At 44.2% G+C, this 27,905-nt stretch overlaps 2 protein-coding genes across 2 annotated transcripts; one reads left to right on the forward strand and one right to left on the reverse strand.

The window, feature by feature from the left end:
• The first annotated feature begins 9,875 nt into the window (after positions 1-9,875).
• On the forward strand, positions 9,876-19,305 carry LOC148473726 (putative transcription factor ovo-like protein 3). Its single transcript, XM_088459578.1, has 5 exons — positions 9,876-9,920; positions 10,968-11,071; positions 16,347-16,405; positions 16,527-16,689; positions 17,997-19,305. The coding sequence occupies exons 2-5, from the start codon at positions 10,972-10,974 to the stop codon at positions 18,317-18,319; spliced, it is 645 nt and encodes a 214-aa protein (XP_088315704.1). The 5' UTR covers positions 9,876-9,920; positions 10,968-10,971; the 3' UTR covers positions 18,320-19,305.
• On the reverse strand, positions 18,440-27,524 carry POLR2I (RNA polymerase II subunit I). Its single transcript, XM_088459579.1, has 6 exons — positions 27,380-27,524; positions 25,307-25,361; positions 22,314-22,387; positions 21,514-21,588; positions 21,363-21,414; positions 18,440-18,576 (listed from the first exon to the last, which is right to left on the reverse strand). The coding sequence occupies exons 1-6, from the start codon at positions 27,469-27,471 to the stop codon at positions 18,514-18,516; spliced, it is 411 nt and encodes a 136-aa protein (XP_088315705.1). The 5' UTR covers positions 27,472-27,524; the 3' UTR covers positions 18,440-18,513.
• Positions 27,525-27,905: the final 381 nt, after the last annotated feature.

The following is a 27,905-nucleotide window of genomic DNA, read 5'->3' on the forward strand; positions in this document are numbered from 1 at the left end:
GGCAGTGACCGGCTCGTTGTCTCTTCAGGGCCGTTGGTCTGCGGAGGAAGCAGTTCTTCCCATAAACGTGCTGGAGCTGCGGGTCTGCTGTCGTCAGGCACCGCTCTTCATGGAAGGGCAGTGCAAGTGCAATCTGACAACGCCACCACGGTGGCGTACATCAATCACCAGGGAGGAACTCGCAGCCGAGTTGCGATTTCAGAGGTGTCTCAGATCCTGGATTGGGCGGAGCGGCCACCTTCAAGCGATCTCGGCAGTCTTCATCCCGGGAGTCCTCAATTGGGAGGCAGACTTCCTCAGCCGTCACGACATGCATCCTGGGGAATGGTCGCTTCACCCAGAGGTGTTTCAAATTCTCGTGAACAGATGGGGACTGCCAGAGTTGGACCTGATGGCCTCTCGTCACAATTACAAGTTAGCCATGTATAGCTCAAGGACAAGGGACGCAGGCGCAAGCCTGGTGGACGCGCTGTCGGTGAAATGGACATTTCACCTAGCGTACCTGTCCCTCCAATCTCCCTGCTACCTCGGGTACTCAGGAAAATCAAACAGGACGGGGGCACATTTCCGCTGGTGGCTCCAGCGTGGCCCAGACGTCCTTGGTACTCCGATCTCAGGAGCTTGTCCGTAGATGCTCCGTTCCTTCTGCCTCAGCGTCGGGACCTGCTGTCTCAGGGGCCCTGCCTTTACCCAGATCTGGGTCGGCTGTCTTTGACGGGTTTTTCTACCTCTGCCATCGGTACCATGCTGAGGGCGCGTAAGCCTGCCTCTGCACGGATTTACCACAGAGTGTGGCACATTTACTTTCAGCAGTGTGAGTCCAGAAACTTTGATCCTCAGGTGTTCAGGGTTTCTAGGATTTTGGCATTTCTGCAGTCAGGTCTTGACCTGGGCTTACGTCTTGCTTCCCTGAAGGTTCACGTGTCAGGTCTGTCTGTATGGTTCCAACGATGGATCGCTACCCTGCCTGATGTTCACACTTTTTTCCAAGGTGTGCTTAGGATTCAACCTCCCTTTGTGCCTCCTGTGGCTCCATGGGACTTGGCAGTGGTTCTTCGGGTCCTGCAGGGACCTCCCTTTGAACCTCTTGAGTCGGTTGACCTCAAGTGGTTAACACTTAAGACTGTGTTTCTCCTGGCAATTGCTTCGGCCAGGAGAGTATCCGAGTTGGGGGCACTTTCCTGTAGTCCCCCCTTCTTAATTTTTCACCAGGACAGAGCAGTACTTCGCACTCGTCCTGAGTTTTTGCCTAAAGTTGTTTCTAAGTTCCACATCAATCAGGAACTTGTGGTGCCAGCTTTTCACTCTCCTGATCTTACAGCTGGTGAGGCTTCATTGGACGTTGTCCGTGCTCTAAGAATTTATGTTGATTCGACTGCTTCAGTTAGAAGGTCTGATTCGTTGTTTGTCCTCTTTGGTTTTCATAAGAGGGATTGGCCTGCCAACAAACAAACAAACCTTAGCCCATTGGGCTTTGTTCTGTTATTAGGGAGGCTTATGTACAGGAGGCTTATTTACCTGTTCCAGCCTCTGTTAAGGCTCATTCCACTCGGTCTGTGGGTCCTTCTTGGGCTGCTAGACGTGGTGCCTCCGCTGTTCAGCTGTGCAAGGCGGCCACTTGGTCTTCCATTCAGACGTTTTTGAGATTTTATGCGTTTGACACCTTTGCCTCTCAGGATGCATCCTTTGGGCGCAGGATTCTCCTTTCTGCACAGGAGCATCCCCGCCCTTAGTTGAACTGCTTTGGGACATCCCCAAGGTCAACCCTGTGGACCCTGAAGTAGAAAACAAGAGATATGGTAAGAACTTACCTTTGTTATCTCTGTTTCTACGAAGTCCATAGGGTCCACAGGGCGCCCGCCGTGACGCACCTATCTTCAAATGGGCTGTGTGGCTGGTCACCGGTTTTTCCGTCTCCCATTTCTGTGAGTATGGTTTCTTTTTTTTTATCATCAATACATTTTTATTGAGTATAGTACAAAGTATTTATGGGGGTACAGAAAAAAGAAAAAAAGGGGAACATATATAAAGTAAATTAAAGGGAGGTGACAGTACATTTAGAAACATTAGACAAAAAACAGAAAGAAACCACAATTACCAGAATAGATAATTAAATTAAATGTGTTGGTCCCCCTTTGGAATCTCATTTAGATCAAAAAGAGAGGCACTTTGAGGGATTGGAGAGGGCAGGGGTAGGGGCGCCGCTCCACCATCTGTAACATACAGATGCCAAGGATACCATTTCACAATAGGGGATGAAATAGCTGTAGAGTAAGCAACCTCCCTCGTCTCCATTTCAAAATGGGATTGTGTTTTAGTTATAACTTTGGCAAATGGGGGAGGCGAAGGGGACTTCCAATGCTGAGCTATAGTGGCTTTGGCAGATATCAGAATGTGGCCGAGGATATACCGGTCAGATTTGGGAACGGAGATTGGATACCAGTGGAGAAGGGCGAGGGAGGGATCTAGGGTTAAAGTGAGACCTAGGACATCTTTAATAAGATTGAATACTTCTTCCCAGAAGGGGTGTTCTAAAGGGCAATCCCAGAAGACATGAAAAATAGAGCCTTCAGAATGACAGAGACGCCAACAAAACTTTGAGACTGTAGGCCAGATTTTATGTAATCTAGAGGGTGTCAAATACAATCTATTTAAAAGTTTTACATACATTTCAATATGATTAGTACATTTAGATATAGAGAAGGTAAAGAGATAAATAGTCTCCCATTGTGAGGAGTGAAGGTACATTGAAGATCTGTCTCCCACCGGAGCTGAGCAGGGGACTTAACTGTCGGGCCTATGGGAGACAGTAAGGAGTACCAAAAAGATATAGCCCCACTAGAAGATGGGTTACTAAATTTATTCATAATTAGGTGTGGTGGAATCTGGAATACGGTGGGGCCGGTGTTCATCAAAGCATACCAATGTGTAAGTTGACGATAATAGAACCAAGCTGGGGGTCCCAATGGGTACTTAATGCAGAAGTCTGAATATGATAGTATAGAGGACGGGGAAAAAAAGTCTGCTAAGGACACAATACCCAAAGTCATCCAGTAGGACATATTAAGACTAGGTAAAACCCTGCCCAGCACCTGAAGGGAAACATTTCTGGTGGGGAGGGTAAAATCAAAATGGGCCAGGAGATTGAAATCCCAAACTTTTAAAGTATCCAAGATTGTTTTAGGGAATAAGGGGAATTGTGGTCGCAATCTATGGGGTATCCACAAAAGGTCAGGAAGAGGAAATTGCCGGAGGAGAGCATGTTCTAGATCTACCCAGGGTTTAACTGAAGGGGGGAGAAACCAGTCACATATTTGAGAGAGAAGGGCCGCTCCATGATACCTGGTCAGGTCAGGGAGATTAAGGCCTCCCTGAGGTTTAGGACGAACCATACGACTATAAGCCATTCTATGGGCTTTACCCTTCCATACATAGGAAATCATCAAGCGGGGCATCTGTTGCAATAATTTACCTGGGATAGCATACGGAATAGATACATCAATTTTGGTAATAGCATCATTTTAAACGCCGCTATACGGCCCAACCAGGAGATCTCGTGGCTTGTCCAAGCAGTAGCTAGAGAGGACAGTTGCATCAAAAGGGGAGCATAATTTTCAGTAAAAACATCATTAATAGAGGATGGAATATTAATTCCCAGATAAGATAGGGAAGACTTCTTCCACATAAAAGGGAAACGACTCTTTAATGAATGTAGAGAGAAAGGTGGGATATTAATAGGTAAAGCCTCAGTTTTTGTAACATTCAATTTATAGTAGGATGCTGCACTATAGTCGTCTAAAATGCTGTGGAGCGATGGCAACGAAATCTCCGGGTCATTGACAAACAGCAAAACATCATCTGCAAACAGACATAATTTATGAGAGGTGTCATAGATAGAAAGTCCTGGAAACTCAGACGATTGGCGGATTTTTTGAGCAAGGGGTTCTATGGCCAACACGTATATTAATGGGGAAAGGGGGCACCCCTGTCTAGTGCCATTGGAAATTGAGAAGGGTGAGGAGAGAAACCCGTTACTAAAGACACGAGCAGAGGGATCAGAATAAAGGACATTAATGGACCGGAGAATATCACCCCGAAATCCATACCTATATAAAACCTGACGCATATAATCCCAGTGGAGCCGGTCGAACGCCTTCTCAGCATCAAGAGATAAAAGGAGGCATTGTAATTTATTGAACGACACCCATTCAAAGATCCAAAACCCTCCGGGTGTTATCAGGAGCCTGACTTCCATGAACAAAACCCACCTGATCAGGATGTATCAGCCGGGGAAGTAATGGGTTTAAACTATTGCCAATCAATTTAGCAAAAATTTTTACATCCGTATTAAGGAGAGCGATGGGTCTATAATTTTTACTCTCAGAGGGATCTTTACCAGGTTTCGGAATGGTGACTATTTGTGCTTCTACCATTTCGGGTGGAAAAGATCCAATATCAGAAGCTTCTGTAAACAAGTTTAGAAGAATTGGGGAAAGGGCTTCAGTAAATACAGAATAAAAAGAGTTTGAAAAGCCGTCAAGGCCGGGAGCTTTGCCCTTGGGTAATTTCTGAATGACTTCCTGAATTTCCCTCAAAGACCAAGGGGCATTCAGGGACGCCAGGCCATCCGCATCCAGAGAGGGAAAAGATAAATTGTCTAAAAAAGAGGAGATAACAGTAGCCGAGGGCTGGGGGATCGAAAGGTCCTCACATAGATTATATAACTTCGCATAGTAATCCGAAAATAAATTAGCAATGTCAAGAGGATTAAGGCATTTTGATCCAGAGGGGGTTAACAGACATCTAATTCTATTACGAGCTTGATGACCACGCAGCTTACGTGCTAAGAGACGGGAGGCTTTGTTACCGGCCGTATAAAATTTATGTCACAAACGGGTAAAAGCCGCCTGCATACGTGACATAAAAAGAGTTTGGAGTTGCGCTCGCACTTCTTGAAGTTGTTTGCGCAAAACTCTAGTGGGGTGAATTTGATTCCGGGACTCTAAGGACCGTAGGGTAGATTCCAGACTATTCTGTAGCTCACGAGAGCGAGCCTTAAATTGAGCTCCTTTTTGGATGGAGGTACCACGGAGTACTGCTTTTAAGGCACACCAATGTGTGAAAACAAAAGTATCAGTAGGAGAATTAGTCTGTATATATAGTTTAAGAGAGTCAGTAAGGGCCTGTAGAGTCTCAGGATCTTTTAGTTGGTACTCAGGGAAATGCCAGGGACGCCTGGTAGAAATTTGATGGCCTATATCCCAAGTCCATAGGACAGGCGCATGGTCAGACCAAGTAATAGGGAGGATCTTAACCTTTTTAGTAGATTGTACAATTCTTTTATCCAAAAGGACAAAATCAATTCTAGAATAACTATTGTGGACTGAGGAAAAAAAGGTATAATCTCTCTCATCTGGTAGATAAGTACGCCAAGCGTCATACAAATCATACTCCGCCAACAATTTCTTAAAGGCCAATGATGGGCCCATATCACGAGGGGAAGAAGAATGTCCCTGAGGAGAGGATCTGTCTAGTTTAGGGTCGAGAACTAAATTAAAGTCACCCAGCAAAATAAGTGCTCCTTGCCTAACTTTAGATATTTCCTCAAAAGTGTCTCGTAAAAAGGGGACCTGTCAGGAATTAGGAGCATAAAGAGAAATCAAAGTGACTAAAGTCTCCTCAACCTTCCCAATAAGAATGATTAACCTGCCGTTCCCATCCTCTATTTTTCAATGTAACTCAAATGGGGTATTAGCGTGAAACAGTATGGCAACTCCATTACGTTTGAGAGGGCTATTGGCAGTATAGCATACAGGGTATCTATGATCCTTAAATATGGGGGGTGCTGAGGATGAGAAATGCGTCTCCTGGAGAGCTACAATATTAGCCTTATGATGGTGAAAAGTAGAAAGAGCCAAGCGTCTCTTTTGTGGGGAGTTAAGTCCCTTGACATTTAACGAAAGGACCTTAACCATTGGGACATTTAAAACAGTGGATAGTGGAAAATGCTCCAAATATACATGTCACACAACAACAAAAAAGGAAAAAAGGTTACAGATGTAAATAGGGAAAGGGGGCAAAAATAAAAAACAAAGGCAAGAAAGGGAAATAGAAAACCCAAAAGGCCCAGTATATCGGGCCACAGCAGTTACCGTGAAAGAACAATACTGCAAAATGGTTAACATGTGGGGCGGGCTGTGTCAATCCCCATCCCTGAGACCTATTATGAAACATATTATAAACATATAATAATATAGCACATTTACCATTCCCTCTCCAACCTAACAACAGAGAAACAATCTCAATACATACTGTGGTAAGAAAGAAGGCAGGAGAAGGGGAAAAATTTTTGTAATCAAACAGTAACCACTTACTTTAAATAGAACAATAAACAGAAGTCGTAAATATACAACAGACCTTACACCGGAAATGTTCTTATTTAAGAGGTACAGCATGGAACGTCCGCAAAAGAAACCCAGATCTATAGCTATGAAGAATAAAAAAACTTAGTTCCTAAAGGAGGACCTTGGCTGTGACGAGTAGCTGAAGAACATTGAAATGGATCGCAGTAGTCCGTTACTGAACAAATCTAGATGTATCCAATATAAGGCCAGAAGACGTCGAAATTTTTTTTTCCAAAAAGGCAGCATAAATCGGCTTCATCCCACTCGAGACAACTCCGATTGGAGAGGAGGAGCTTGTGAAGATGTAGGAATCGAGACAGGAATCTCCCATTCTGCTAGCAATTTGACGCCAGCTTCCAGTGAAGAGATAAAAAATGTTGAACCATCTTTTCACACCAGAAGCTTCACTGGGAAACCCCATATATATTGGATGTCGTTATCCCGGAGCGCTTTTGTGAGAGGTTGGAATGTTCTCCGTGTATTAATGGTGTGGATCGAGAAATCGGGAAACAACTGGAGATTATTAAGAACTTCCGCATCCGTCGAGTCTCGTGCCGCCCTTAGTATTCCTTCTTTGATATGGAAGAAGTGAAGTCGCAGGAGGACATCTCTGGGAGAGCCTGCTGGAGCTGAGCGGGGCTTAGATAATCGGTGGATGCGATCGATCAATAAGTCGCGAACCTCTACAGATGGCAATAACTTCTGGAAGATGTTCAAAGCGAAGTCCTGAAGTTCTGGATTTGATATAGATTCCGGGATGCCTCTAATTTTAACGTTGTTCCTCCTAGATCTATCCTCCAAATCCGCCAATTTGTTTTTGACAGCCGTCAATTCCGTAAGGACCGAGTTATGAGAGGTTAAAAGATCATTATGCGAGGAAACTAGTTCTTGCATCTTAGTCTCCAAGTGGTTCGTGCGGTCCCCAATACCGGTCACTTCACTGGTGAGTTGTTTAATAGACACTTGAAAGTCAGAGGTAAGGTCCGTGCGAAATGCCTGAAGCATTTGATGGAGAGTGCGGACAGTAAGCGGAGCATCAGCAGAGAGATCAAGGTTAACATCAGGGCTAGGAGAAGGGACAACCTTGGTTGTCAGCGGAGATTTCCCAGCAGAGGATGAAACGGTGGTTTTCTGTGCTACAAATTTAATAGGAGGTGCGAGAGTAGACAACTTGCTTCTTTTGTGGGGCATACTGTCATCTTCGTAAAACGAATAGGATGAGTCAAATGGTTACTGTTGCTGTCAATGTAATATTAGGTAAATATGGGCTGTGGAGGTCTCATAGGGATGAGTAATGGAAATCACAGAAAAGACATGGCAGCAATGGATGCTACTATCCTGCTGATAGGAAGGTGTTGAGGGGTAAAATATTCATCCAATAGCAGGAGTGTAGTATTGAAGTGGATAGGGCATGTAAACTGTACAGCAGGGTGTTAGGAGCAGAGCAAACTGTAAGCCTGTATATTGTAGGTATGGGGCCCTGATCCAAAATGGCGCCTGTGGCTTCCCCAATGGTGTCTGTATCTAACCTGGTAGTCAGCAGCTCTGGGGAGGGAGAGGTCCGGTACAGCAGGTAAAAGCAGGAGCCAGAAGGCAGGAGCGATTTGTTCAGGTGTGCCGGGCGGCGCCCGCGGCAATGACATCACGCGGGCCCCCGCCGGAGCTCCAAACTCAAGCCCGCGGCGCCCGGTAGGCAGAGAAGCCGTAGGGCTCTGGCAGACGCTGAGGCCACAGGAGGGATGGAAGGCCACGCGAGAGGGTGTCAGGCACCGCCGGGCGGATCGGGGAAGAGGCAGCAACCGCGGCGGCAGATCCCGCGGGTCCCCGTCCGGGCTCCAACTCAAGGCCGCGGCTTCAAAACAGGAAGTAGGCCGGAAAGCGCCGGAGGCCCCAAGAGACTCGGGGATTGCAGGTAAGTGAACAGGGGGGAAAGCAGGCACCGCTAGGGAGTTGATGGTGGTCGCAGGCTCCCAATAGCTAGCAAAACAGGCTCCAGATACCCATATATTGCAGGAGCACCTCCAGAGCATGTCCGTGCCAGCCAACAGTCAGGCCACGCCCCCCTGAGTATGGTTTCTTGTGTGCCAGTCTTCCTTCTCTCTGTTTAGTCTCCTCCTCCGGCCTGGGCTGCTTACCAACTGAGGTGCCTGTGGCTCGGGGGCGGGGTATAGGGGAGGATGGACCCAAGTGCATCCTGGGAGCAGCTAAAGCTTTAACTGCGTGGTGCCCGTGGATCCAGATCCAGCTATACCCCAAAGCCAACCCTGTGGACCCTATGGACTTCGTAGAAACAGAGATAACAAAGGTAAGTTCTTACCATATCTCTTTATTTTTTTCCTGTGGTGGCCAGTGTCTGGGCATGCAAGTTGCAAAATTGGGGTATAAGGTAGTCTTTTCCTGCAAGGCCACACCCCTTGCAGCAAGGCCACATCACCTGAATGGCCAATTCTTCATTTTTAAAATGTCTGTGGGGGCACATTTTTAACTGGGAGCTAAATTGCGGCAAAAACTTTTTTGGCAGGGGGGAGCAAAATTTATAGTCACGCCACTGTGTGTGTGTGTGTGTGTGTATATATATATATATATATATATATATATATATATACACATATACACACACATACAGTAATATATATATATATATATATATGTGTTCTGTATAGATAACACAACAATAATAATAATACTATTATTATTATAAGATAGAGTTCACACAGGCTCTTACACTAGGATTTACCAACATTCCCAATAATCATGTTATTAATTTTGATCACGATATTTTCAGGCATGACCGTAATTATGGAATAATAAACGCTGCAATATCAGACCATTAGTGGCAGCAATACTTCGGAATGTGTGGCCAGCATAGCTGCACAATATTGGGAATCAAGAGCAGACATACATATGACTGATAGATCCCTGCCTAAATTATTGTACACCTCACACAATCTAACAGGCATCACCAGCTTCTGCTGCTCAGTATGTAACTGACAGTCTGCTTCTAACAGGTTAACAAACTGCAAATCTCAGCTAACAAGGTTTGTTAATCAAATAAGGTGCAGGGGCAACGGGAGAGTCAAATGAATACAAAACCAGCAGCTAATGACATCCCGTTAATTCCAGATTTGTGTTTTATATAATACAGGCAAATAACTTCAATACATCAGTGACCAGTAATAGTCTTTCTAAACAATTAGTAATAGGTATCAGGGGTGAATTATTCATAAAAAATAGACCCATCCTTTTAAAATAAATGAACTGTCGCCAAACAAAGCACCCCGCCTCCCCCAGCTGTGTGTCTGCTGGTTTTGCATGGGAAGGAAGAGCCGTTTTCTCTATGTATGCTAGAAGAGGCGCTCAGCTTCATATGCAAAGTTCTAGGACATTCAAATCATTCCCCACAAATAAAAGGACCATGTATATTTCGTAATCACCCTATACAGAGATTGTCATCCTAAGAGCATCTCTGAACTGACTGGTAGTCCTTTAGAAGAGAACTTGGATTGACCCAGACAGGTAGGTCAGTCTGAAAGTGGAGCTAGGAGATTTTGGAAAGGTGCAGCAGGAGAGACGGTACTACCACTACTCTTTCATACCCCTTTCACACTACGAGCAATAACCCGGGTTATTGCATGTGAACGCGGAGCAGCCCGGGTTATTGTGCAGTGTGCAGGAGCCAGTTTGAAATAAGCCGGGTTGAGTGACCCAGAATTTCAACCCTGGTCACGAGAAGGGTTGAACACGTGTTCAACCCGGCTCGCGGTGCAGTGTAAATGGGTAACCCGGGTTCTGTTCACTGCATAGGAAGCGCCGGCTCAGCATGTGATGGCGTTAGTGCCAGATCGGGCCGCCAGTCTGAAAGGGGTCTCAGCCGTGTTGCACCCGGGATGGACCTATGAACAAAATCCCAAGTGCGACCCGGTATTCAGATGTGAAAGGGGTATCACACAAAGTGCAACACATGAACGAGCATTGACCCGGGTTTTTGCTATGTGTGAATGTAAATGATCCGGGTCGAAGTCACGGGTCCACGACCCTGCTCTGTACCAGGGTTTGGGGACTGAGACTCTGGAAATTCACGGGTTGAAAGGGGTATTAATTAACTAAGACTGTAGATATTTAGCTCAGGTCTAGGTCTTCATGGATTCCTCCAGACTAAACTAATAGTCAATCCCAGCAGCTAATCTAATGCCCACTTACAATAGTGGATCAGATATTTTGTCACCAATTCATACTCTATATTTTAGACCAGTGGTTCTCAAACTCAGTCCTCAGGACCCCACACAGGTCACATTTTCCAGGTCACCCAGGAGGTGCACAGGTGTATTCATTACTCACTGACACAAGATCCACAGATGGAGCTAATTATTTCACTTTTGATTCTGTGAGGAGATCTGGAAAACATGCACTGTTTGGGATCCTGAGGACCGAGTTTGAGAACCCGTGTTTTAGACTATACCCTAAATTATTCACCAATTATCTGCGCAATGTCACCGACCTTTCTGGTATGTGGATCTGAATTATATTTTTAGGAAACTTTGTTTGTAAACCTTTTATCACCAGGGACATGCCCCGCTCGTTCCTGGTAAAGAGACCCCGGACTGTTATGGGAGTCACAGGATGGAGGCATCTTGCGGATGCTGAAAGAGGGGACTTGTATATTCCAGGTAGGTTATATTACAAATGTTTAATTTAGCAATGCCAATTATAATTGTCAATAAAATGAAAGCTGCATTCCCCCGTATCCACGGTCACTGAGTTGCTCCTTCCCCTTTGAACATTGGAACATCTGTGTAACACAGAACTGCGTGTGTGTGTGTGTGTGTGTGTGTGTGTGTGTGTGTGTGTGTGTGTGTGTGTGTGTGTGTGACTGTGCGGAGTAAACGTGGAGATTGCAGTTTAGTATCACACCCATATTATTTTACAATGGCAGATAAATCACTTTTGCTGGTGCTATGCTACATTAATAGGGAGGAGTGCAGGGAACTGCATGCTGACAGCTTTTCCAGAGTTCCTCTATGTCTAATAAGGGGGGGGGCGGAACATCTACTAATATAATATTTAATTACCATTTAAAATGAATACTGCTTAAATTGCATTTTTAAAGTAAAAATATTTCCAGCAGTCTGGTTAAAAGATTTAGGGTGGTAGTCAATTAGTTTCGCACCCGCGATAAAGTTTGTTCGCCTACATCGCGTCTTTTGGCCACGGAAACTTATCGTGCGCGTCCCCGCTATTTGCCCTATTCAGTTCCAAAAGACGCGAAAAACGGCGACACGCGAAGTCAGTACAGGCGGAAAGTGGTGTCAGAATCGGGGAAATCAGCCTGAACCCCCCAAAATGATGCAGAAACATTGGGGAGCAATTTAGTAGTGCCCGATTAGTCCTAATTAAACTGTTTGGGGGTACTTAAGTTGGTACAATTGCCTCTAATTAGTGTCTTTGCACAAGTGGTGAAGAATGGCATAAAGCAGTATTTTTGGGGGAGAATAAGTAGTCCTGTCAAATTTGGGGTACATGAAAATGGGTGCAAGCATACTATAAAGTCGCTAAAGAGAAGTTTTTAAAAATTTAAAAACCGCACCTGAAGCAAGCACCTGCAATCAAAAAAACACCTCGCCCAAACTTGCAGAACACCAAAAAGTCTATTTCGCTAGTTTTTATGCTTGTACCCCCACTTTGTACTTTTTCGCCCCAAAATGAAAGTTCTTTTTGGGGTTTCTCACTTTTTTTTTTTAAGGATTTTTTGACGCAGTTATCCTTTGGGGGCCTGTCCTAAGGGTTTTGAGTGGTTTCCCCACCTTTGCACCCCAAAATAAAAAAATGCACTTTTCTCCTGCTATACAGAGGCAAATCTTTTCCGCCTATTACATTGCATTGAGTTTCCGCGTACATGAAAAAGTATTTGGAATTGAATAAGGAGAGAAGTTTCCGACTGGCAAAAAGTCGCAATCGGCGATATTTTTTTGCGGGTCTCGGCTTTTCGCTTCTAATTGAAAAAAGATAGTAAAAATAGCTCCTCAGGTAATTTTAAGTTTTTTTTCTTTACATTTTGCAATGAACCAATGCAAGCAGATATTTGTTTTCATCGTCTGGTTTGAGCAAAGTTAATTGTCCGCTGGTTGCTATAGACAACTGCACATTTGCAGCAATGTGCTTTTGTGCTGAGCCCTTATTTCCCTTGTAATTAGTATATTGCCCCCAATGGCCGCAGGTAGGTCTGTAAAGAGATGGTCCAAAATTTCATACAAATTAGGCTCAGACTTAAGAGAAACCCGACTGAAATGTAAATTTATGCACGCAAAGACTTTTCTGACATGATGGCAAGACAACATGGCTACAGCACAGGTGTTTCATGATCTTTGCAGTTTAATTAAAACCATTACTATTATTATGGTGAGGCATACCTATACGAAACAAATTTACATAAGCTTATTTTTGGGCAGGGTGGCTAAAATGTCAGAAGCTCAGCAACCAACACTTCACAAACTTCACTGACGTTAGTCGCAACTGCCAATCTGGTCATAAAATTATTTAAAACATTAACCATGTATCTTTGAAGAACATCAGTGCATCATTCAAGTGCCTACTCACACCATGGAAACTGACACTATATGGAAATAGGGTACTGCTTTTTAATTTTACATGTCTGGTGCAGTATATCTCATCATAGATGGGGAAATAATGTACAAACAACTAGTTAAAGCCTCATATTTGGGTACACCCGTGTATATGTAACCTTACTCTACAATCTTTACGCACTTAGCATTTCAGGGAGAAACCAAGCAGTCTAGCAAATAAAGGAGTACATTTATCAAAGGTTGGAGAGAGAAAACTAAGAGAGAAAGTACCAACGAATCAGCTCCTATCGCTTTTTAAACAGTCTGTAACATAACAGGAGCTGATTGGTTGGTACTTCATCTGTCTCCACTTTCTCTCTCTCCAACCTTTGATAAATCTACCCCAAAGAATATTGACGAACAAAAGGGACAAATGTTATGTTAAGAGTCAAATGAGCCGACATCACCACTATTCACCCTTCCAACGGCTCTATCCCTCTATTCTTTTTTTTAACTCTGGATTGTTAACATGAAAGGGACCTATTGAACAAATTCAGACAGACAATGACTTCTGTTTACAAAGAGGGATTAGCAACAATGAATCTGCGTCTCTACCTCTCATTCTTCACAGCTCATTTCTATCCCCGGCTGTGTACATCAGGTCGCTGGGTTAGTTCAGCAATGCAAATATAAAAGAAATAGTGATTGTTTTTGTTGAACTAATACATACCTTTAGTTAAGAAATACTACATTTAGACAGGGCATTATCTAGTATGAGACATTTGTGTAATTAGGATTTTTCTCTTTTCATTTAAGAACTTTCACTTGGTAAAGAGAAGCTCTGAAATGTATAAATGCCGCAGTATAAGTTTCCCTGCATCACCGATCGCATTAATGCCTGTACCAGGGTGTATGATACAAAACCTCGGATTAATACTGGGAGCTAACTAACAACCTATTTGCCACATATCAAGGCAATACTAATCCTGTGCTGCTTTCAATAGAAAGATAATCTCTTTGGCGCAGGTGTACAGAGAAGAACATACATATATAGTGTAAACCGTCACATTCATTTTATTTTTCAATGTAAGAATCACATATTAAGTGAAATTATCAAGTCCACATTTTTCATTCTTTTCTAAAAAGTTCTTATAAGGTAAACCAGCACAATAGGAATGATCCATTCAGACATAAAACTTTTTGACTTTATCTCTATAAAAATTTTTATTAGTGATAAAACATTAGTCATTTCCATGAAATAGCAACAACTCTCCCAATACTTCAGAATCAAAATCCATTAAGTGATTTTACGGTTTTGACTTGGGGGATCTGGTGTAAAAAGCTTCATGCGTGTTTCACAGGCGTGATGCCCACTTCATCAGAAGGGTAACAATAATTAAGGTTCAAACGTGGTAGATACAGATTATCAAAAATATGCAGACTGCCTTTCAGTCAAGCCCAGATCAATGCGTAATGAGTTCACGCGCTGGGCTATTTCTTTGCATGAGACAAGCCAAGCAAAATATTATATATAGCGTTCTCACTAGGCTATTTCTGAAGGGCAGAAAGCACCCTGCCTTCCAGCGCGGCGCCCCGCTAAAACAGCCTGCAGGTTCTGTCCTCCTCCCGTGGGCCGCAGTGTCCCGCCTGTAGCGAAAACGGCAGAGCTGCGGTCACTGCTGGTGAATGGATGCCGGATGCATGCGCCCGGCTTCAATTCACAGTGACCGCCGCACTTGCCGGGCATGCCCCAAAGACTGACGGAAAGGGGACGCGTCATAAAAACACGCCCCCTTTTCATTGGCCACACCCATTTATGGCCTGCGCAGCTGTGCACTTGCTCTAGGTCCGGCGCCCTGCCTGCCGTCGTACCTAGAGTGAACTTGTACCACAAGTTTAACAGTAATGTGGCAGATACTTTTAAAAGGGTTATCAACCCCTTCACTACAGCCATATGTATATACAGCCATTGCCAAAAGTTTTGAGAATGACACAAGTATTGGTTTTCACAAAGTCTGCTGCTTCAGTGTTTATGATGCCAATTTGCATATACTCCAGAATGTCATGAAGAGTGATCAGATTATTTGCAATTAATTACATAGTCCCTCAGTGCCATGACAATGAATTTAGGGCCTGATTCAGCTTTGGGAATAGAGTGAGAATTAGCACTTAACTGTGTACCTGGACAAACCATGTTGTAATGCAAGGGATGTAAATACATACTTTTTTGCATGTAGTGTAAATACTGGCTGCTTTTGTATGTAGCTCACAAATACTGCACAGCTTTATTATTATACTGCACTTTAGACGTCAGTTTGGACACCTCCCTCCCAAATCTATGCACATTTTAAATCTGCCCCACCTGCAGTGAAGCAAGATGATCAGTTAAGTGCTGCATCAGGCCCTTAATCCCAAAAACAACATTTCCACTGCATTTCAGCCCTGCCACAAAGGGATCAGCTGACATGTCAGTGATTCTCTCGGTAACACAGATGAGAGTGTGGACGAGGACAAGGCTGAAGATCACACTGTCATGCTGAGTGAGTTAGAATAACAGACTGGAAGCTTTAAAAGGAGGGTGGAGCTTGAAATCATTGTTGTTCTTCTGTTAACCATGGTTACCTGCAAGGAAACACGTACAGTCATCATTGCTTTGCACAAAAAGGGCTTCACAGGCAAGGATATTGCTGCTTGTAAGATTGCACCTAAATCAACCATTTATCGGATCATCAAGAACTTCAAGGAGAGAGGTTCAATAGTTGTGAAGAAGGCTTCAGGGCACCCAAGAACATCCAGCAAGTGCCAGGACTGTCTCCTAAAGTTCATTTAGTTGTGGGATCAAGGCACCACCAGTGCAGAGCTTGCTCAGGAATGGCAGCAGGCAGGTGCGAGTGCTTCTTTCTCAAAACTTTTGACCATGGCTGTATACAGTGGCTGGGGACTAAGAGGACAGCCGTGCCATGGGTAAACAGATGTTTGCCACTGGACCCTTCATACACAAGGCTAGTGCAGTATAATATATTATATAATGCTGCCTATTGTCTGTCCAGAGCAAACTCTGTAGAGAGCTGCAGAGAGGTCCCTCACTACCTCACTTCTCCCACAGCCACCGCTATAAGCCAATGCTGGAGACACATAGGGGGATGGTGGGAGTGGGACCTTGAGGCTGGAGAAAACATTTTGGGGCTGGTGAGACAGGGGTGAATGAGGCTATATTGCTGCTACACTAGCTAACGACCTGATTAATAACAGGTCACTAATACTATATGTATAATGTTTCTGTTTCTATGTACAGATTTAGAATAAGAATATAAAGAATATAGAAAGAGAAATTGATTTGCCGTTTTAAACTTAAAGTTTTTTGGTCTTTTAAATTCTGCAGATTCCATGTTTTGGCCTTACCCACCAGAACAACCATCGACTACTCCTGTAGCTGCTGAGGTATGTAACCAATTACTGGTGGTCTGCAGAGGCTTAGGGAGTCTACTGTGGGGAAAAGCTCTAACCAGCCATGTATGTGATATTGTTGCCCTAGATTCACGCCATCTAATTCTTCCACCAGGGGCCATTCTCGTGCCGCGCCTGCCGGAAGACCTTTCCTCTCCAGCGCATGCTAACCCGTCACCTGAAGTGTCACAGCATCCAGAAGAGGCATCGCTGCCCCTGCTGTGCTAAAGGGTTTAATGACACATTTGATTTGAAACGACACATGCGAACACATACAGGTGAGCAGGGCGGCGCCAACGCCAACAGGCGCCACTGACCTAGTTGGTCAAATATCTGACTACTAAATATAAAGTCCAGCACCACACATGGATTATATTTTTATCTCTCTGCATGTGATTGTTTACCACTCATCCCTGCATTCCATATAGCATGGGTAGGAAGAATTCTCAGAGTGCCGTCACCATTACAACAGATTTTCTGTATTCACGTTTTGTTTGTTTTTTTTTGTCACTTTTTCTCCTTCAAATCCCATCTGTTATTTTGATTTGCAGCAATTTGCTCCTTGGAAAATCCCACCACCTGGTTCTTGCAGGAGACAGTAGGGACCCATTCTGGGGTGGTAGTAGTACAAATACAGATGAGAGCTGTGTAGGATTAGCAATAATGGGAATACATGTTGACAGCTGAGGAGGGTTGTACCTATAGTAGAGGCACATGAAGTCAGTGGTGGTAGTAGAAGGGACACAGATGACAGTTGGGGTGTTGGTAGTAGTAAGGACACACTGACCTCCAGCAGAACTCCTTCAGCCAAAGCATGTTGGGAGGCAGAAGTCCACTCCTTGGGGGAGGTGGTGATCCTGGTGTTCACCATTTTCTAGGCCTCCTCAGCACAGCACATCCACCCAAATGATACAGGAGCCACATGGGCACTAAAATGCTCCCTTACGGAGTGCTCATTTCTGTGTTTCGCTAATCACGTTGCCCCCTCTTCCCATGCTTTGCTAACTCGAGGCCGGTTTCAAAGATGGACACTTTTGCAACAGCCACTGCGTCTTTCTACGCATCGGCTGTGCAATATTATGCTAATGCAGCTGGAGACGTCTATTGTCGAAAGACACCTACTGCCGGCATGGCAAATCCGAAGGCTGCATCCAAAGACGCAGCATCGGATCTACACGACTATCGGTCGCAGCATCAGCCATCTGAGTGAGCCTTAGGCTACTGAGAATGGCTGCATCATCTTCACGAGGCCTGTAAATCTGTCAATCAGGCGGCGGTGTCCAGGGCACTGCGAGCGATATCACAGGATGAGATCTGCATATGTGCAATGCAGCTTCTGTGCATGCACAGATCTTAGCGGAGATACTCATGAATATCGGAGTTCCGTACATCTCTGAATTAGGCCCTCAGCATTATCCCCTCTATGTCAATTAACCTATTATATGATAGATTGTAAGCATGTCAGTAGGGCCCTCTTACCTCTAGGTTAATGTCCAGTCTTGTTTTATTACAGTGTCTGTTCTTAATAAAATACTGCTTGATGGCACGTTTACAAATATATATCCCATCTCCTGTCCCCTTACAGGGATCAGACCTTACAAGTGTCCAGCCTGTGACAAATCCTTCACTCAGCGCTGCTCTCTTGAGTCTCATTTGCGCAAGATTCATGGGGTCCTACAGAGTTATGCCTACCGCCAGCGCCGCTCCAAGATCTACGTATGTGAGGACTGCGGCTTTACGTCTCCAAGTTCAGAAACCTACACACTGCACGTCCTGGAGGTCCATCCCAGCAACCCAATGCTCTCCAAACACCTGCGGAAACGAGGAGCTGGGGTTCCCAGAGGGGAAATGGGTGTCCTGATACATCCAACACCATGTTACCTTCCAAATCTTGTCCCAACAAGATGACTAATGGGAAGCTTGAAGAATCATCATCAGATTAACATAGATAGTCATTCCTTTGTGCCCAGTAACCCAGACCAATGAACAATGACTCTCCATGTAAAATAATACACATGAACATTTGCGTGATTTAAATAAAAAAATGACATTTATTCAAAATAAAAACCTCTAAGCACAAACTAGATAAACTTCCAAGGAGATCACTCTGTCCAACGATGACCGCAGTGTGGGGCAGTACAGACATAATATAGTCTCATGGCATCCTAAAAGAAAAAAATAAATTCATGTGAAAATAAATAAATAAAAAAAAATATATAGATACATGTCTAAATCCTTGCTCTGAACCCATATAGAAGAGAATTCCTATAAAATCTATTACAGGTGCTATTTGGTACAAACTAGACTCCAGATGATGGAAGAGCTATGGTGACCTAGGCTCATACCTACACAGTTGATCTACCTGCCAAAAATCGCTAGCTTCAGGGACGACACAGCTAATCTTATTTCTGAAGTTACCTTAGCGTCCAGTTCTAAAGATCCATGGGTCCTTTCTTCTCAGTCTACCTACAGAAGCCTGCCAGCTGCTCCGATAAACTAGCCACCTAAATCCTCAATGCGGGCAGAAGCCTCATAGCCCAGTCACTAAAAACAGCTCGACATCTCATCTCTACAACCGTGCAACCATGGAGAAAATCTCTGCCTACCTGAATAAAACCCACACATTTACCTACATTTGATACCTGTGGTATCACTAAAACACCTTACCCTGCCAAAACCCCAATACTTGTGAACTTTCAGACTGTCTTCCGTATTTGCTTCATGGTTTCTACCACATTTACCTACCAGAAGACTATACTTCTCTTTTTACTGCGCTTATCCTCCCCCTTCAATTTTTATTTACTCTTCCTCCATCCTTATTCATTTCTTGCCTTCTGCAATCACTGCAGTCCACCCACCCTATACTTGTTACTGTTTGTACTTTTATACTTGTAAACCAAAATAAAGTTGTAAGAAAACAATTATCTAAATTTGAAGTGTTCTAATATCAGCGACGGAGATCTTATGCACTTTCACAAGTCGCTGCACCACATAATGCCGCTTTGCCTCTATGATCAGTGTGAACAACTTGAAGGTAAGCTAATAGCAAATAGACTAGCAGCGATATCTCTAGTAACGGCACTAGTTCTCGCATTCATTATTGATTTAGTCCGCTACATGTCTCAGGGGGCTAGTGGACTTTAACGCTACCACTGCTAAGAGCATACGGGACTCATTTTACAGATGTACCCCATGCCTGAAGGGTTCCAGGAAGAAAGGAAACATTCAGCTACCAGAAAAGCAAGTATTACCTTCCTCTGCCATCAGAGGAAGTTTACAGAGACAGCAGTAGGTTTTTTTGCAGGTGTTACCGTCTCTTTCCAAATAGTCTGGAAATAAGATTGTTCATGATACTGGGCTTTTTTAGTCTATCTACTAAAACATCCTCCATTCATTTCCCTAGTAGATTTATTTTTTTCTTTTATAACCACAAAATAAAAGCATGTTATTACTGTCAGTGCATGTTTGCCCACTGAAATCTGCTCTCTCCTTTGTCAATAGCCCCCTCTCTCCCTGTGACCAAACCATTCATGCAAATAGTACGTTCTTGGGGGAGGGGCATCAACATCCGCCTGGTAGTCCAAGCAATAAGAGGAGATCGGTGTGACCAGTAAAGCCAGTTCCGACCTGGCTGATCCCATGTACAAGCTTAACTAGAGAACTGTTTGTTTTTATCTTTTTTTTTGTTCGTTTTACACTTAACTCTTTGAACGACACCTCTATCTTAGTCCTCTTTTTAATCACTTATACCAGTGGTGTCAAACTTGGGCCCCCCAGCTGCAGTGGAACTACACTTCCCAGCATGCAGTGCCAGTTTTGCTATTAGGGCATGCTGGGATATGTAGTCCCACAAAAGCTGAAGGGCCCGAATTTGACACCACTGACTTATACGTATACTCCTGGAACAGTTTCATAAATGCACTTTATCTTCTGTGCTTTTCAGCCGTGCAATTATATCAAAGTTGATTTTCTATTTGAAACTGGATACAGTACTCAGTGCAGGCTATAACTGTACCCATAGGCCGTGGCTCAGAAGCAAAGAAGGAAGCTACAGAGACGTAGAAACATAGACCAATAAAATAAAGTCACCTGAATGTGGATGATCCAGTTAACGAAAGCGTAAATCAAATTTGAAGTCTAGATGATTTGTGTACCCGGCCAATGCACAATGCGATGAACGACATATCATAAATTGACAGATTGAGCAGCATGCAGGCTCGACCTGTCGATACAATGAACGACCCCGTGGGAGTGCGCAAGGTCACTCATAGTGGATACACACTGGCCAATGAGGACGATATGTCTTCCCAATCCGCAGGATCAAGGGATATAGCTTATGGTAAGCTGGTTCCTGCGCAAACCCGGCAATTACGCAATAAGATATTAGTCATCTAGCAATGATATATTTGAAAGGGACATTTCATTAGGCTGACACTCTGTGGCAATGACCGTAATCTACCATGAACTCAAACCATAAACATACAGACCCATCTAGTACTCCATGATAGCATCTCCTACATAGACCTAAGGTATAAAGCAACACCAGCTAACAAAATGCTGTTCAAAGAGTACACGACTGTTCTTCATGCATTATATACCATTTTACAAATACACTGTTTATACCCAGATATTTTTCAATATTTGTGTAGGGCAGCAAAATTTAACCTAATAATTTAAAAAAAAAACCTAAGAGCTCACGATTTGCAGGACCCGGCACAATTCCAGCGAGGGAGTCACTAGATCTAAAGTGGCAATAAGTTTTAAGGCCAAACAAGGCTGGTTTTGCCTTTAAAATACTTGCCGCTTTAAATCTAGCGACTGTCTCCACAGAATTTCTCCAGCAAATCGCGGGCTATTACATTTGGCCCCAAGAGTGGAGTCTTCAGGGAGGGGACACTAGGTTGAGCGACAATGGTATGTAAGTTGGAAGAGATGAAATATAATTCAATACCTCAGCTCGGGCACTGTGAGACTGGAAAAACACGGCTTCTTTATGCCCGCACCTACGGGAGAGAAGTGCATTAGACACGGTCCTGGTAATACAATATACCAGAGGGTGAGAGAAGAGAGGACACTCAGCTCTGTATGATGAGGTCACCTACTTTGAACAGGGATGGTCCTCCGTACGAGGCAGTGTGGGGTCTTGAGACACGTCAGCAATGATCTGAGTCAGCTCACTGGGCAAAAATATGGAAATCAGTTGGAGGAGGATAATTATAAGATACATATCTTTTTAACAGCCCAAACCACTGCAACTTACTCTCCAGATATGTCAGATGGAAAAGACTAGACCTGCAAACCTCCTAGATCAATGTAGGACATGCAGGCAAAAACTAATTATTTCAAATTACAGACATCTATTTAGTACTTAATTTTTCACAAAAGTGCTGTGCGTTTAATATAGTGTATTGTAACCATAGTTGAAAAAATGTACATTAAGGGACAGATTCAATTAGCCGCATGGTGTACCCAACGGCTAATTATCAGCCTGAGCTATTCAATTAAGTGCCACATCCCAGCTGTTAAGCCCAAGAGGGGGCACTTTATGCAGATTTTTCCTCGTAGCCTCAGGAGCTGGCAGGAAAAATCTGCGTTAAATGCACCCTCTGGGCCTTAGCACGCGGGGAAATCCATATATTCCAGCACTTAACGCAGAATGTATGGGTAAGTGCGCACAACCCCTGGGTTTACTGCTAGTAATTGAATAGCTCCGGGCGTAAAAACCCGGAGCTTTACCTGTGTGGTAAACACGGTATTGAATCTGCTCCTACATATATTTTGAGACAGGACAAACCAAAGAGGTCTACTTACAAATCTCAATTCAAAGTAATCTTTTTTTATAAAGCAGATATTTTCTGTATGAAGCACAAATGGTGTAAATACCACAAGCTACAATACTCACTCTACTTCATGTGTAATCTTGTTAACATATATACAGCTGTTGTCTGCCTCTTGCTGGTAGTCACAGTTTCGGCACTGGAAATAAAATGACATGGATTAAAGCAGCTGCCATATCAGGAAAGAAGAGATTTAATCCACTGCAAACTATATGGATGAAACAGTCATAACCTATGACATGTATGTACAGCCATTCCTACCCAGCAGAAGATATGATCCTGCACCTACTAGTAGCCGGGGTGTTGTGTTATACTTAACTGGGTCCCATCCTGCATTCTGTGGAGAACATTACTTCTAGGTACACTCCAAAAATAGAATAAAAAGTTTCACACAACAACTGAGACATGTAAGAGTCACAGCCCTGTCCCCACCCACACACACATGATTAATACAAGACAGGCTAATTTTAGCAGTATTTTAGGAGAAAACCAGTAACAGTTATGTGATACAAATGAGTGGCTATAAGTGGTATGAGATCAGCTATAGATGTAATAGTTACTTTTGCACAGTGCACCTCTAGTCTTAGGAAGCATCTACTGAGAGCCAGAATACACCTTGAAGCCACTGAGCAGACCATCCAGGAAGTCTGGTGCAAAACCAAGGCGATACATGAATGAGGTCTATAGGATGCATGCTTACAATTAATGCACACTGGAGACCATCTTCTACATATAATATGAATATGACACTACGCCCATGCAAAACAGAACTACCAGAGATAGAATCCAGGTCTACATAATTATGTTATGTGGTGTTTAAAGCAGTAATCACACTTAATAGCAAGTTGGAACTGTTTTAAGTATCTCATAGAAATAATTTCCTTTCAAAATCTCTCTGGAGGGCTGAGGGCCACATACAGACTCAGAAATGAAGGCAGAGTTGGGAGAAGAAGGGGAAGGGTTTTACAGTGTACACAGTTTACAGTGGTGTTCTGTCATTCATCTGGATGGGCAATATATGTGTCCCTCCAGAGGCTGTTCAACTACACATCCCAGCATGCTCTGCAACAGTTTTAGCATGCCCCCCTGATAGCAAAACTGTAGCAGAGCATGCTGAGATGTGTAGTCCCACAACAGCTGGGGAGGCCACTTATTGCCCACCCCTAAAACTAGTAGCGTTCCCGCTAGGCTGTTTTAGCGGGGCGCGGCGCCCTGCCCTCCTTCTGGAGGGCAAAAAGCACCCTGCCCTCACAGCCTGCGGGAGCCGTTCTCACCCGCGGGACGCAGTGTCCCGCGGGTGGAGAAACATGCGGTGACCCGGTCACCGCCGCAGAATAGACGCCGGGCGCATGCGCCCGGCATCTATTCTCCCTGTCTGCAGGGCTTGGGGGCTGCCCGGCGTGTCCGTAAGTGCCGGGCACGCCCCCAAGAGTGACGAAAAGGGGACGCGTCTTAGACACGCCCCCTTTTCCGATGGCCACACCCCCTTCTCGGTCGGTCGCGCGCGCAAGGCATGCCCTCTCTAGCTCCGGCGCCCTGCCTCCCGCCGGAGCTAGAGGGAAAACTAACTAGTATCACTCCATACAATAATGCTTAGTAATTGTGGTTGCCACAGTAGTCACATAGCACTGCAGCATTTTAAATCATTAATAGCAGAAAGAAGAAACAAATCAAGGACAGATGGTAACAAGATTTTTCTTGTGCTCATTAGCCTTGATCAGTCCTAGGCCTCAATCCAATTGTAGTGAGTTTGCGAAGGCGAATTTGTTTCATGAAACTCGCATTCATCGCATGAATGCGCACCCCCGAGTAATGAGAGAGCCAATTAAAAATGCCAATTTGCTGTAATCGTGGCAAGGGTGCGCGACTTTTCTACAAAATATGACCTGGTAGAAGTGCATGAAAAAGTGTGGAAACCATCCTGGACCCCAAAAAGTGGCAACTGAAATAGGAGGACCGTATAGAAGACTGCTAGTGGCCATAAGGAAAGTACTGGACGTTTTTGAAAGGTGACTGATTTTTGCACTTTTTATTAATGGTGGAAAAATTATAGCAAGTATTTATTCATCAAATTAAAGTCTTTCCATCATTTTGGGGTACAAAAAAAAGTCTGTACAGTAGTCTTTCAATGTTTTATACAAGTTTGTAAAATGTTTGAAACAAACACTTTTACCTCTCATCTGCAAGTTCTAAAACCCCTCACAAAACCCTCACGTACCTGTGCCACATCATTTACACCTCCACACACCTGTCCCACATCATTTACACCTCCACCTACCTGTCCCACATCATTTACACCTCCACCTACCTGTCCCACATCATTTACACCTCCACACGGTGTACCTGTCACACCTCATGTACACCTCCACACACCTGTCCCACATCATTTACACTTCCACACACCTGCCCCACCTCATTTACACCTCCACACCTGCCCCACCTCATTTACACCTCCACACACCTGCCCCACCTCATTTACATCTCCACGTACCTGTCCCACCTCATTTACACCTCCACACACCTGTCCCACCTCATTTACACCTCCACACACCTGTCCCACATCATTTACACCTCCACACACCTGCCCCACCTCATTTACACCTCCACACACCTGCCCCACCTCATTTACACCTCCACACACCTGCCCCACCTCATTTACACCTCCACACACCTGTCACACCTCATGTACACCTCCACACACCTATCCCACATCCTTTAACCTATCCAATATTGAGCTTTTTAGAGATATTTACCTGAACACTGACATATCTTTATTGGCCAAATTATGCTATTTTAACAACTCCGAGTACATGATTATTGGGAGAGGTATCAGAGGTTATGCACTGTGTCCCGAAATAGTTCCCTAATAATAAAGATTTTTACCTGCCCCGGGGTGCGCACAAAAAAAACATGAATTAACTCCGAAAAATCAATGAGAGTTTGGAATTGGATTGCAAATGAAATTCGCAGTGCGAGTTCGCCTTGAGAACAGCTCACAGGACCCAAATCGCACATAACTGGATTGACCCCTCCTAGGCTGAAACTGAATGGAGCTTACCGCATAAAGGAGGATGCGATTCTCTTTGTCTTCTTTAGGATACAACATGTTGTTGCTACAAAAGAATAAACAAAAAATTATGAGCAGCAACCTCAATGTTAATATTCAGTCTTGTTTTATTAATACCCAGTCTTGTTTCTTCCACACACTAAAGTGTTGCAGAATATGTTGGCAATATATACATTTGTCCCAATTTTACATTTTATGCTGGCCCCACACACAGCGATATTTTACCCTATCTTGTCGATTCTGACACATTGGAACGACAGATCGTGTAAAATATGGCCAAATCCTCAGTAAATCGTGAGTCCCCACTCACGATCACGATGTGCGTCCCCGCTGGTCACACATCGCATCGTCAGATCTGCCGTGCAGTAGGGCAGATCTGACAATCTAGGAGGCGATGCACTGTGAAAGTCTGGATGCAGGAGAGATCGTATGAAGATTGGACACCAAATTGTGTGCAGATCATGTGCTGAGAGTTTCAAGGGAAATCGTACACATCGGCTGATCGTGTGCAGATCGCCATGTGTGTGGCCAGCATAATTCAAAACAAATGTCAAGTTTAATAAACGTAACAGCAAAGCAGCTTTTCATCAGGGCCCAACTGTACACTGCAGGAATTTTTCCAAAGGACTTGTAGATTTAGAGCCCTGGCTTTCAGGGCTAATGCCCAGGCTTGCGCTTCTTTTACAAAAAAAATGCAAACAAAACAGAAGGGTGGATTGAAATAGGGAAATGTTCTATTGGAACAGTGCTGGAAGATAGACAATGGCCCTCTATCATTCCTGAATCATAACGATATCACCCCTAAACTGCACACTTTCATTGGCAGCCCCATAGGGGTGTGCATTATAAAATGCAGATCAGGACTACACCGGTGTAGCCGACATGCACACTGCATCACTCCTACCCAAAGGAAATCAACACATAGGGAGAACATACAAACAATACACAGATATTGCCTTGGTCAGGATCGCAATTATAAAACACACCCTTTTGACATGAATGGAACAAGGCTTGTTCCTAGGATAGGCTACACTTTATTTTATAATACTTGATTGCAGGGGCAGTTTAACAGAAGAGGGGTTCTGTGTGCAGCCTCGGGTGCAGGTCTCCCCTCTCTCTCACCAGGATAAGCCTTAGTATACTAGACGAATGCACAGATCTAAAAGAAAATAGCGCCAAACTACCAGTGATATCTGTGGTGCCAACAGAGAAGCATTGTGAATGAGTGCAGGGTTTGCAACCTGGGCCCATGTGCACTGCACTCATTATAGATACGCCTATGCTTAGCCGAGATCCATCTAAAAGGTGTGGGGGACACACGGTACGGTTTTGTAAACAAAATGTCCGTTTTCGACAGATTGGAATGACATATCGTTTAAAAAGTGCAGTGTGAAGGCAAGATAACGATACGCGCTGTCGTTGATCGTGGTCACTGATCTCTTGAAAACGCAACCTGTCTTTCACGATTTGCCACAGATCATTCCGTGTGTATGCACGATGAACGATGTCATGGACAACGAACGATTTGTCATCACTTTAACTGGACACTCCCCTCCTCCATTTTGTGCCAGCCGACAAAGACAGAAGATGCATCGTGAGGTCGTTTGCTGCCTTAACAATATATCGCTAACGATTTGCAGTCATTAAAGACCCATCCATATTGTTTGTACAATGGTTCCATGTGTATGCTCAATATCGTTTGTTCAGGAGTTCAAGGGAAATCGCTAACGATATTGGATCATTAACCTACATCGCTCTGTGTGTACCCAGCTTAACTGCCCTTTGTGTAATATGGATTAACTTGTGGTCAACCATCCACTATAGTTGTTGTACAGCACTGTGATATATGGCACCATAATATAATAAAGGATAATGGCAGTGATGCTCCCTCGTACACAATCCAGGCTAGACCAGCTAACAGGTATGAGTGTGAGGGCAAGAGACCAGTCTGTTAATGACTTTCCCTTTATAATCTAAGAGACAATGAAAGGAGCTCATGGGATCTTTCAGACAGCGGCTGTCCCCTGTACCGTACACCAAGTCACACTGTGCGGGGCCTCTCACCATTCCTGGCAGAAGCGAATCCCCACAAACCCCGGCTCGTAGGAACCATCGGCCTCCATCCTTAGCTCGGGCGGAAACACTACTGGCAACATCAGGGCGCCGGATGTGACGTAGCCAAGCAAACCAGCGACTCTAGCCTATACTGGCGGTTATGAGACGCAGAGTGGGCTGGAAGCCACGCCCTATTTCAGAAACGTAATGACTATGCCACGCCTACAGCAGCTATGAGACACGCCTCCTACTGGGAGACGCGCGAAGCTCTAATGTGTCGCCAGTAGGAGAGTGAAACTACGACGCCATTTTAATGGAGGAAACTACGCTGATGTATCAGTTTAATGGATACTATGCTAATGTTCATTTTTTTTTAATTCATTTTGTAGCCGACGTGTATCCGGTGCTGAACCTGACAACTTTATCGTCAGTTAATTATGTCGGCGTTTTTGTCATTTCTCATTTGAAGTGAAGTTGGAAATGCAGTTGCATTTGATCCAACAGCAGAACTGTTATATACTGTATTTACACCTAT

Source organism: Taudactylus pleione, unplaced genomic scaffold, assembly GCF_031769625.1.
Source record: "Taudactylus pleione unplaced genomic scaffold, aTauple2 ptg000914l, whole genome shotgun sequence".
NCBI lineage: Eukaryota > Metazoa > Chordata > Amphibia > Anura > Myobatrachidae > Taudactylus > Taudactylus pleione.

Excerpts from the sequence above, each read along its gene's own strand:
- LOC148473726 (XM_088459578.1), top strand. The coding sequence starts at position 10,972 with ATGCCCCGCTCGTTCCTGGTAAAGAGACCCCGGACTGTTATGGGAGTC. Across the intron at positions 16,406-16,526 it reads CTACTCCTGTAGCTGCTGAG|GGGCCATTCTCGTGCCGCGC; the intron begins GTATGTAACCAA and ends TTCTTCCACCAG. Across the intron at positions 16,690-17,996 it reads ACACATGCGAACACATACAG|GGATCAGACCTTACAAGTGT; the intron begins GTGAGCAGGGCG and ends GTCCCCTTACAG.
- POLR2I (XM_088459579.1), bottom strand. The coding sequence starts at position 27,471 with ATGTTGCCAGTAGTGTTTCCGCCCGAGCTAAGGATGGAGGCCGATGGT. Across the intron at positions 25,362-27,379 it reads ATTCGCTTCTGCCAGGAATG|CAACAACATGTTGTATCCTA; the intron begins GTGAGAGGCCCC and ends ATTCTTTTGTAG. Across the intron at positions 22,388-25,306 it reads ATCGCATCCTCCTTTATGCG|TGCCGAAACTGTGACTACCA; the intron begins GTAAGCTCCATT and ends TTTTATTTCCAG.